The sequence below is a fragment of the Asterias rubens genome, chromosome 3 (assembly GCF_902459465.1).
Source record: "Asterias rubens chromosome 3, eAstRub1.3, whole genome shotgun sequence".
NCBI lineage: Eukaryota > Metazoa > Echinodermata > Asteroidea > Forcipulatida > Asteriidae > Asterias > Asterias rubens.
Genome location: NC_047064.1, coordinates 21,582,775 through 21,593,892, shown reverse-complemented (window position 1 = coordinate 21,593,892; position 11,118 = coordinate 21,582,775). Strand labels below are relative to the sequence as shown.

General features: G+C 38.0%; 1 protein-coding gene across 4 annotated transcripts; it reads right to left on the bottom strand.

Annotated features, from left to right (window-relative positions):
• Positions 1 to 486: 486 nt before the first annotated feature.
• Positions 487 to 11,058, bottom strand: LOC117288250 (alkylglycerol monooxygenase-like). Of its 4 annotated transcripts, XM_033769031.1 has the most exons (14): positions 10,987 to 11,058; positions 10,678 to 10,695; positions 8,655 to 8,800; positions 8,056 to 8,189; positions 7,565 to 7,716; positions 6,271 to 6,374; positions 5,589 to 5,684; positions 5,261 to 5,327; positions 4,708 to 4,773; positions 4,514 to 4,593; positions 3,759 to 3,893; positions 2,665 to 2,781; positions 1,668 to 1,750; positions 487 to 1,384 (listed from the first exon to the last, which is right to left on the bottom strand). In XM_033769031.1, the coding sequence occupies exons 3-14, from the start codon at positions 8,769 to 8,771 to the stop codon at positions 1,180 to 1,182; spliced, it is 1,356 nt and encodes a 451-aa protein (XP_033624922.1). In that variant the 5' UTR covers positions 8,772 to 8,800; positions 10,678 to 10,695; positions 10,987 to 11,058; the 3' UTR covers positions 487 to 1,179. The 4 variants fall into 4 exon arrangements, with proteins under 4 accessions (XP_033624922.1, XP_033624924.1, XP_033624923.1 ...); XM_033769033.1 differs by lacking the exon at positions 10,678 to 10,695 and having other exon boundaries at positions 8,655 to 8,796; positions 10,987 to 11,056; XM_033769032.1 differs by lacking the exon at positions 10,678 to 10,695 and having other exon boundaries at positions 10,987 to 11,029.
• Between the last annotated feature and the right edge of the window lie 60 nt (positions 11,059 to 11,118).

Here is an 11,118-nt window from a genome sequence, read left to right as displayed (position 1 = left end):
TTAGCACATTTTTTGACTAAAATGCAAAGCTGACCGCTTATGAATTTATCAAATTTCAGCCCATTTTTTACTAAAATGCAAGGCTTACCCCTTGTGAATTTATGAATTATTTTTTCCCATGTTAAACTAAAATTCAAGGCTTACCCCTTGTGATTTTATCAATTTTTAGCCCATTTTTTACTAAAACGCAAGGCTTACCCCTTGTGAATTTATCAAATTTTAGCCCATTTTAAAACTAAAATGCAAGGCTTACCCCTTGTGAATTTATCAAATTTTAGCCCATTTTTGACTAAAATGCAAGGGTTACCCCTTGTGAATTAATCAAATTTCAGCCCATGTTTGACTAAAATGCAAGGCTTACCCCCTTGTGAATTAATCAAATTTCAGCCCATGATTGACTAAAATGCAAGGTTTACCCCTTGTAAATTAATCAAATTTCAGCCCATGTTTGACTAAAATGCAAGGCTTACCCCTTTTGATTTTATCAAATTTTAGGCAAAATTGTGACCAAAATGCAAGGCTTACCCCTTGTGAATTTATACAGTTTTAACCCATTTTTAACTAAGGCTTACCCCTTGTGAATTTATCAAATTTTAGCCCACTTTTTAACTAAAATGCAAGGAACCCCTTGTGAATTTATTACATTTTAGGCAAAATTGTGACCAAAATCATGGCTTACCCCTTGTCAATTCATCAAATTTTAGCCCATTTTTTACTAAAATGCAAGGCTAACCCCTTGTGGTTTTTTACTAAAATGCTTGTGAATTTAACAAATTTTGATGTTGCAAAGCTTCCCCTGAAATTTGTCACAATTTAGCAAAATTTTCACTAAAATGTAAGCAAGACTTTTCCGTTTTGGAGCCAGGTTGTTAGATGTGGGTATGACTCGCAGTAAAATTACAGTATATTCTTAAGATCAGGAAAGCCAAGCTTGAAGCTGTAAATGAGACTGAGCCAATGCAGGCGATGTACCTGGATGATTCTGAGCTTCCAACAAGAAGCAGATATGCAGAAGTAAAAAGAAAATTTCAATTTCATGATGGCCAAATATTTGATCAATGGAGAGATTCCACTTTGTACGATTAGATAAAGCCCTTAGCCTACATGTTTATTTTCAATCACAAAATGAAAGAAAACATCCTGAAAAAAAACATCCACCTTTGAAAACTTTGAATGTCATCACTCGGGTTTCGTCTTGCGAGATGTGAGCACAGACCTGCACTTCGGCAACCATACCAAGATCGACAGACTAAACACTGCCCTCAACAGTTGCAACTTGACCACCGAGTTGTTTTGATGCATTATGGGAAGGTAGACACTGATGAGTACCTCGGCAACGAGGACCAATGCGCAGCGGAATACCTCCATGAAAGGGGCAGCTGGCCTAAGAAGCAAATAAACAATCCATTTAATTATAAAGATATTTCAGTACCCAATTTGTGCTCCTGTGTGGAGAGAAGCAATTAGGCTAAAGTGCGTGCCGAAGGACAGGTTGGGACTGACCAGACCAGAATTCTAATGAACATTCTGTAAATTACAGATCAGGAGTCAAACGCCCAAGACCACTCGTTAACGAGATCCCCTCTTAAGTAGTTGCTGGGTCTTACGTAGTGTGCAGTGCTAATACACACATCGGTGTCGGGGTAAAACCATATAGAAGTTATTACCTGATGTCACTGATGGCTCCGATACAAGTGAATGTATAGATAAGGTAGATCATTCCACACATGGTAACAGGCTGGGACATTATCTGAAGAAAAGGAAACCAAAATATGCAATCAAATCAATCAATTATCAAAAGCTAACACGAAATGTTGAGGATTACACTTTGTTCATTATTATTATTACTTCATTTAAAGGCACTGGACACATTTGGTAACTATTCAAAACAAATTAGCATAAAAACTTAATTGGTAATGAGTAACAGCTGTTTTGAAAAAGAGTTAACTTTCTACTAAAGTATTTGAATCTGAAAATACTTAAGGTCTGAGTCTTTTTCAGGCATCTGAAAGCACATAACTTTATGCAACAAGGATGTTTTTTTCTGTAATTTTTCTTGCAACTTCCATGACCAATGGAGCCTAAATGTTTTTTATTCTATTCATTATGCATAAGTTGGGATACATCAAATAAGAATGCTGGTCTTTTACATTTACCAAAGGTGTCCAAAGCCTTTGACTCATTTTAGGGGGGGGGGGTCCACATGAATAGGCCATCGTGCCAAATTAAACAATAGTAAATGACTAGATCTAGACAAAAAAAATATCAGATTATGAAGAACGTCATAAGATTAAATAGTGTAGAGTGTCACGGCCGAGTGGTTAAGAGCATCAAATTCAAGTTCTGGTGCTAATTCACTGGAGTGTGGGTTCGAATCCCGGTCGTGACACTTGTGTCCTTGAGCAAGATACTTTACTATAATTGCTTCTCTTCACCCAGGGGTATAAATGGGTACCTGCGAGGGTAGAGGTTGATATTGTGAATGACAAGCTTTCGGAGCGCCACGGCAGCTCGGGGCTGTATACTCCCTGATGGGAGCTGAGAAAGATTAAAGGGATGCTATTGGCCTTATGACCAGGGGACTAATGTAAAGCGCATTGATACGGTTTATTGTGAAATGCGCTATATAAGAATTTGTTATTATTATTAAAATAAGAAACAAACCTTCAAAGATGACATGTAGTAATCAAACATGAAGAAGTTAATGGTAAAATGAAGCAACACGTACAAATACGTCCACATCTTGAGTTTGGGTCGATACTTTGGCATCGGATAGTGAATCTAAAAAAGCAAAAGAATACACAGAAACCATGAGGCTGAGACTACACAATCATCAGACACGTCTTAAAGTTAGTCTGTGGCAGGGTCTGCCAACATTTGCATCTTGAAATCAGGGAGATTGTGTACAACAATCAGGTAGATTAACCCGAACAAAACCAGAAAAAAAGTTTCCATGATCAGGGGATTTTCAAATTTGTTCATAAGAACATGGAGAAATTGCTTTACTTCAGGTAACTTTTTGTAGAGAGTTAGCAGCTCTGCTCAGGGTAAGCAGGCCCTATCCAATTTCATAAAGCTTTGAAGCAGAAATAAAACTGCTTAACAATTTTGTGGGGCACCAACCACAACAATGCGAAATTGATGTGATTTTGGCTGGAAACCTGTTTCTGCTTAGCAATATTATTCCGTGCTTATTAGCAAATTGTTGTGCTTCCAGGCTTTATGAAGTTGGGCCCAGATATTAAGATTTGAGGTAGTGCCATCCCTTGAGTAGTATTGGATGAGAAGTAGAAAGTAAAGTTCAATCCTGAGCCATCCTGACTCATCAGGCCGGTGTTCATCTCCACTAATAGGAGACTCTCTGGGATGCTAGGTGGCAGCAGACTTACTGGGTAAAGCGATTGTTCTCATAATTATGCGCATGTTCAGAACTACATGAACAATGGAAATTTACGCGATAAGTCTGCTGCCACCTAGCGTTGGAAAATCTCCCATTGGCATTAAACAACTGAGAATATTTCTGCTCCCCTGGATAGGATGCCAATCATTCGCAGGTAACTCCATAGCTCTCCCAATTTGTACTCCTGGGTGGAGAGAAGCAGTTATGATAAAGTGCCTTGCCCAAGTACACAAGTGTTGAGACTAACCCAGCCAAGATTCGAAAAAAACATTCTGTAAAATACAGAACTTAGTCATTTTGCTTTATTCATTTTTATCATTTCATAACTAATGAGAAATGTTATCTCATTCTAACTTACATCTGGAATGTCTTCAATACGCCCTTGTCTTGGTAAACCCGGCATCCAACCTGGTCCTTTAAGGAACACCCAGAGTTTATTCCTCAAACCCGGCATGCTCCAAGCAGTTTCAAGAATGTACTTGTAGTGACATAACTGCAAACAATAACAGAGAAAACATTACGCCAATTATTAATATACTGTTTTTTTATAAAGTGAGTACATTTATAAGATGATCCAAAACAGTATTTATTTTAAATATGCAACTCTTTCTGTGAATGTAACCAAGAGATCACAACTCTGCCACGCGCGCCATTAAGCTCCGCCCCATTGCATATTGGCGCGCGTGGCAGAGTTGTGGAGAAAGGCATTGGAGAGCCCCACATGTTCTTGCTCACACGTGTTCTTGCTCGTGCGTCGTAGGCGGAGCCTAATGGATCGGTCCATTGAGTTGGAAAAGGGGACTGATACCTTTTATCCAATGTAATGGTGAGTAACTATGGAGTTGCCCTGGAGTGAAACTACAAAAAAAAATGAACTGTGAGCACAAAGTGTGAAAGCTTGCTAGCACCGTAGCCTGCTTACATTTATCTTTGGCTTTAAAAGCACTCCCCTGTAGTCTGGGGATTTCCAGTTTGGTTTTATCTTCATATTTTATGAATTGTTTTTAATCTGTTGTTGTTTTGGGTTTTTTTTGTTGGGGGGGGGGGTGTTAAAAACATGGATATCCGGTTAAAAACAGAGAAATCACATAAACGGTTGAGATAATCTTTTACCTGAGTATACAGCGGGTTGAAGGATTCCAATGGATGAACTAATCCGAATACAACAGGATCTTTCTCCGCTTCAAATGTTCCTAAAAAACAACCACAATTCCACTGATTAGCAGAGATATTGTATCGCATGAAGTCAAACATCAAGGGTAAACTTCAGAACAGAGAAGAAAAATTGTTTTTGTTTTTTCACTCACCAAACATGCGGTCCCAGATAATGAGGGTTCCAGCATAGTTCTTGTCAATACAGTATCGATTGCGCCCTGTCAAAACAGAATATAGAATATCAGATCCAAATATACTCGTTTAAAGACAATAGGAGACTTTCCAACGCTAGGCGGCAGCAGACATACCGGGTAAATTTCCATTGTTTACGTAGTTCTGAACATGCGCATAATTCTGAGAACAATGGATTTACCCGGTAAGTCTGCTGCCCTCTATCGTCCCAGAAAGTCTCCCATTGCAGCCGCAAGCGACTTGTACCCTAAAATGAAAGCAAGAAATAACCTACTTGTAAACAAGTTGCCTTCTTCCACTTCACCAAAACGTCACGTCTCAAGTTGACAATTTTTCATGTATAACACAAGACCAACATTTCCAAAGCAATACCAACTATTTTTTGTGTATTATTTTTCAAAACATAATTAAAAAAAAAAAAGATTAGTGAAAATAATCAAGATTATCAGTTACGTCTTGCGGGTGGATTGATTGATTGATTGATTGATTGATTGATGCACTCTACTAACATACCATGATGTACTCTATGATGACTTGGTGTGTTCAGCACATACTCCAAAGGACCAAGTGTCTTTATACACTAAAAATATAAAAAACACAACCCATTTATTTCTTTACTTAGTAAATGAATGTATCTTTTTGCCAAATAAATGCTATAAAGACCATTTTGATAAAAAAAAACTCCATTTACCATATATGCAAAAGCAAGTTGATGACATATTTACAAATTGCGATAATAACAATAGTCCTGACCAGATGAACTACAGTTCCTAATGGAAAATCACCCCACACTATCTATCTAGTAAGGGCAGCCAGACTAAACTGACAGACTATAACTTACCCTGGTGTGAATCCAGAACTGGTAGAGTGTATTAAACTGAATATGCATGAGGTAGATTGGTGGTGGTACAGCCATGGCCATCGGAATGTAAAACATCTACAACGAATGACAATTCAACAAAATGGGTGAAAGTGAAACCCTTCAAAATTTTAACTTTGTCTTTTTATATCAAATATAAACATTTTGCGATCTAACCAAGACAAATTAACAGAGCAGGATTCCAACCTGCGACCTCTTCTCAGAGCCAACACTTCTCCCAAATTTTGTTCAAGTCTCATGATGACTACCAAATTTATTGTTTTTAATTTGATATTTAAGGCACTAGACAATATTGGTATAAAATACCCCAAATAATTAAAAGCATCAAACTTAATTGGTAACGAGCAATAGAGAGCTGTTGATAGTATAAAACATTGTGACAAACGGCTCCCTCTGAAGTAACAAAGTTTTTGAGAAAGAGGTACTTTCTCACTCAAATAATAAAAGCACACAAATATTGTGTGCAACAGGGTGTTTTTCTTTCATTATTCTCTTGCAACTTCAATGACCAATTGAGTCCAAATTTGCACAGATTTGTTTATTTATGCATATGTTGAGATACACCAAGCGAGAGTAGTGATCTCTGACAATTACTAAATGTGTCCAGAGCCTTTTAAAATGGATAAACAAATACTGAACTAACCCAAGACGTGAAGCGCTGGAAGATGGATTGTCTTAAAGCAGTAGACAGGTTGTACTCCTCAGAACTGTGGTGCGTTTGATGAGCAGCCCAGAAAATATTCACCTCTGTAAATAAATTATAACATCAAATATTATAAGCCACAAGGGAAACTGACTTGGTAAATTTTAATGATTTGGGGTTGAATAAAGAAAAAGTGGGACTTGAACCAACGACCTTGGAATTAATGTGCCTGCACTAAATTTAGCTATTTATTCCCATGTTGGCGGTCTCCTTATTGTGAAAATATCATATGGGGTGCCAGTCAGAAGCCATACAACCAGTAACTGATGTGTAGCCAGTCAGAAGCCATACAACCAGTAACTGATGTGTAGCCAGTCAGAAGCCATACAACCAGTAACTGATGTGTAGCCAGTCAGAAACCATACAACCAGTAACTGATGTGTACGTGTAGCCAGTCAGAAGCCATACAACCAGTAACTGATGTGTAGCCAGTCAGAAGCCATACAACCAGTAACTGATGTGTAGCCAGTCAGAAACCATACAACCAGTAACTGATGTGTAGCCAGTCAGAAGTCATACAACCCATAACTGATGTGTAGCCAGTCAGAAGCCATACAACCAGTAACTGATGTGTAGCCAGTCAGAAGCCATACAACCAGTAACTGATGTGTAGCCAGTCAGAAGCCATACAACCAGTAACTGATGTGTAGCCAGTCAGAAGCCATACAACCAGTAACTGATGTGTAGCAAGTCAGAAGCCATATAACCAGTAACTGATGTGTAGCCAGTCAGAAGCCATACAACCAGTAACTGATGTGTAGCCAGTCAGAAGCCATACAACCAGTAACTGATGTGTAGCCAGGGATCACATCCAAATTACGACAAGGTTGGCTGGATAGCTCAGTTAATAGAGCACCGGCACGTTAATCTGGAGATCAGTGGTTCGAGTCCATCTCTAGTCAATTTGTCTTTGTTCAACCCCAAATCATTAAAATCTAATTATAACATAGTAATAATGTTAAGTATACAGTATTTGTAGGGCACTTCATCTGTTAAACATTTCCAAGACGCTGGTCTAAGTCACATCAAAGAATTTTCAGATGTGTCTATTGGCCACTCTTAAAAAGAATTGTGTTTTAAGAGATTTTTTTAAAGTGGGAAATGACGCATGTGTCTCAAACATAAAAAGAGTTCCAGAGGTGGGGGGCAATGGTAGAAAAGGTCCCCATAAGCGGCTGGGCGAGAGAGCAAAGTAAGAAGGCCTTAATTATTAAGTAATTCATAAACTACATACCATGTGACATTCTGTGCAGCCAATAGTAGCCCAAGTCAACCAAGAGGAAGCACAAGACCCAAGTCCAGGAGTTATCCCATGGTAGGGTCGCTAGTCGGTAGTTCTCATACACCCAAGCATAGATTCCGACAGTCACCCCATGAGCTAAAAATCTACAAACATAGATAAATTAAGCTATATCAAAAAATTTGAAAAAAATGGGTTTAGAATGTACATGTAGTGTATGCAGACTGTTAAGTGATCTATTTATAGATCATGATGTCATTGTTTCATGTGAGATCTTGAGGGGCGAGAACTCGGTTGTTTTTATATCAATGTAGTTTATTCAGTTCTCACAAAAGCCAAAACAAATCTAACGCTGACACATGCAACAGTCAGCAATACACGATTCTTTACATCTCAAATTAAGTTTTCAAACATGTATTGATTTACAATATTTTTTAAATAAAATGACAACAGGGTAACTGGTTCTCATTTATGTCAATACATACGCAGTAAGGAGGAGCAGATTACCAGCCGTTATGGAGCTGATGCTGTCAGGCAGAAAATTTCTCTCGTTAAGCTTCCCCTCCCAAATACTGATGACAAGCTCCAACAGAAACGCCCCCAAGAAAAATGGAACAGCCTGATTATGCATGAAAAAAGGAATGAATATATTGAATTCAACATTAGAGATTTTAGAAAAAAATAATAATTAAACAAGTTTAAGAAGAATACACTGTATCAGGACTTGAATTAACCCACGGCACCTACAGTTATTGTCGTGGTGCCCTGTGCTTTTGCGGTGGTGCCCTTTGACAAGTTACAACGCAAATTGACATTTTCCTCAAAAAAGTGCATCTCACCGGAGCAAAATTTCTGTGCCCCTTCAAGAGGGCAGTTAAAGGACAACTGTATTGGATAAAAACATTTACATTACAGCAGGAAACAATAAGAGGCTTAATGAAACAAACTCAAATTTACAAAATCTTGATGAAAATCAAATGATCCAACATTTCTAGCTTGAAAGTAAGTCAGCGCAAAACAAGTACATCAAACAATACATTTGACAAAGACAATACGAAACCATGCGACTATTCCATGTACTTACCTCATACAGATAATCAGGTACTTCCTCTATTGTTTCAAATGATGTTTCATTTGGTGAGACAGCATAAAACAGCCGTCTGGTCCCAGTAAGGGCGTCCACTTGAAATAGTTTTGACATTTTACTGCATTATATGGGAGTGTAACTATCTGGAAAAAAAACAATGAATCAAGCGCAATGATTTAAATTTGATGAACTTACTTGATTAAAGCCATTGGACCCTTTCGGTACAGGAAGAAAAAAAAAAGTTCACAGATTTACAAATAACTTACAGGGTTTACAGAAGCTAGTGGTGAAATACTTCTCTTGAAATATTATTCCATGAAATGCTTTAAATACTTTTTGAGAAAACAGTAAAACAATATCAATTCTCGTTAACGAGAATTACGGATTTATTTTAAACACATGTCATGACACAGCGAAACGCGCGGATACAAGGGTGGGTTTTCCCATTATTTTCTCCCTACTCCGATGACCGATTAAGCCCAAATTTTCACAGGTTTGTTATTTGATATAGAAGTTGTGATACACGAAGTGTGGGCCTTGGACAATACTGTTTACCGAAAGGGTCCAATGGCTTTAACCAAGCTTTCCCTACTAATACAATTTTGAAATAATAATGAACTCCATAAAGTTTCTGTATTTAGTGTTGCTTTTTAAGTATACAATTTGTGTTCAGCGCTTCGAGGCCTAGCATAAGGCACTAGATAAATACCTTTTTATTATTATTTATTAACTTTTAATTGCGAAAAATGGCAATGCAACAAAAATTGCTGTGTTTTAAAGTCACGTAAGGCATTGCATGGAGTAGATTTTTAAAGTTATGGCACTTTTTATGGGGAATCAATTCCTTTGATGAGAAGTTGCTTTAGGCCAAGTAAAAAAAAAACACCTGTTGATCGTCCGGGTTTTTTCCAAAAAGAGGAGGATGAGGGCCTTTTCAAACTGGCCACAAATTGTTCAATTTAAAGTCGGTGCTTACTTTTGTTTACAAGTTCTTAAAAGATTTATAAGTTGAACGAGAAATACATCGAAAATGTGTCTTTAACATGAAAAAATGTATACAAAAAATAGTAAATAAATAAAAAATTGCGGCCTCAAAAAAGGATGAAGGAGGGGACAATCAACTGGTGTTTTATATTTCTTTGGCCTTTTTTAAACATGAGGAAAAAGAAATTGAGTATAAAAACTAATGATTAATATTGAATAACAACTTTTCATAGACATAGGCTACTACTACTACTACTACCATGGAGGAAGGAAGAGAAGGAGCTCCAACGAAGGGACTTCAGAAGTAGAACCCATGGTACCGCGGTCGTTTAACGACACCTCGTAATCACCCACATACCTTATACAGACAATGGGCGACCTGGCGTATGTGAGTTTGCGCGTGCGCACTTGGTTCTTCACTCAACTATGGTGTCATATGTCGTATGGATATAATACAGAAAAAACAACTTTTGAGACCTGATAAAAATTGTGTACACTTGTGCCCACCAAATTGATAGACACAATTGAATACCAACCACCCTCGTGTGCTAATACCAAAATTTTGGACCACCGCTAGTGACCGCAAAGTCACAAAAAATGTAAAAATATGCCCACAAACGGTAAAATGAAAACGTGTATATTCACAATTCTTGTCTCCAATGACTCAACTTTTCAAGCAGGCAAGAGCGCAGACTGGCGGTACCACACGTTCCATACAACTACAAAGTCAAAGAGATTTAATCCCGCTCGTTAATCTGCCGTCCAGCTGGAGGTCCCATCTCTTTTTCCACTGGCCAGACAGGGGCATTGTCAGAGTATTCTTTTGTTACTCTGCGGTTTTGCGGGTCGTTCGAGCTCCTTCTCTTCCTTCATCCATGCTACTTCTACTAACTAGTACTAGTAGAATCTGTCAGCTACATCTGTCAGCTACTGTACAAACGCCTGGTGTGGCTATCCCGTACAGAATAAAACATCTCGTTTTAAACAAGCAATCAAGACACAATAAATACCTTTTTAACTAAAGAATAAAACTCACCAGTTGTGTCGTGGCATTCTGCAACAAATTTGATACAAATAATTTCAATAACAGTTACACAACATAAACGTGCTGTAAAATGAGAGAATGTAGTTACGTGTGTTTGCTGGTGGTGGTATTGATTATCATTAGATTAGAAAGAGATAAAAAGCTCGTGACAGTGCGCCTAATCTTTAAATCTATTTACTAATTGCCTAGATCATGGAGGAGGCCTAGGCTAGAGTGTTGCCTAATGCCAGTTCCTACACTATGTGATTGCGTTACAATCAATAGGAAATAATAATATACAGGTCTGGATTCGTTACGTACAATCGGTGCTCAAATCAATCAATGAATTATGTATCCCATGCCGGCGCCCATCCGTCGGCTGTTTGTTTTGATGACCATTTATTATTGCACCTGACATCTTCCTCCATTAACACTGGAGGGCGCTGTTGTTAA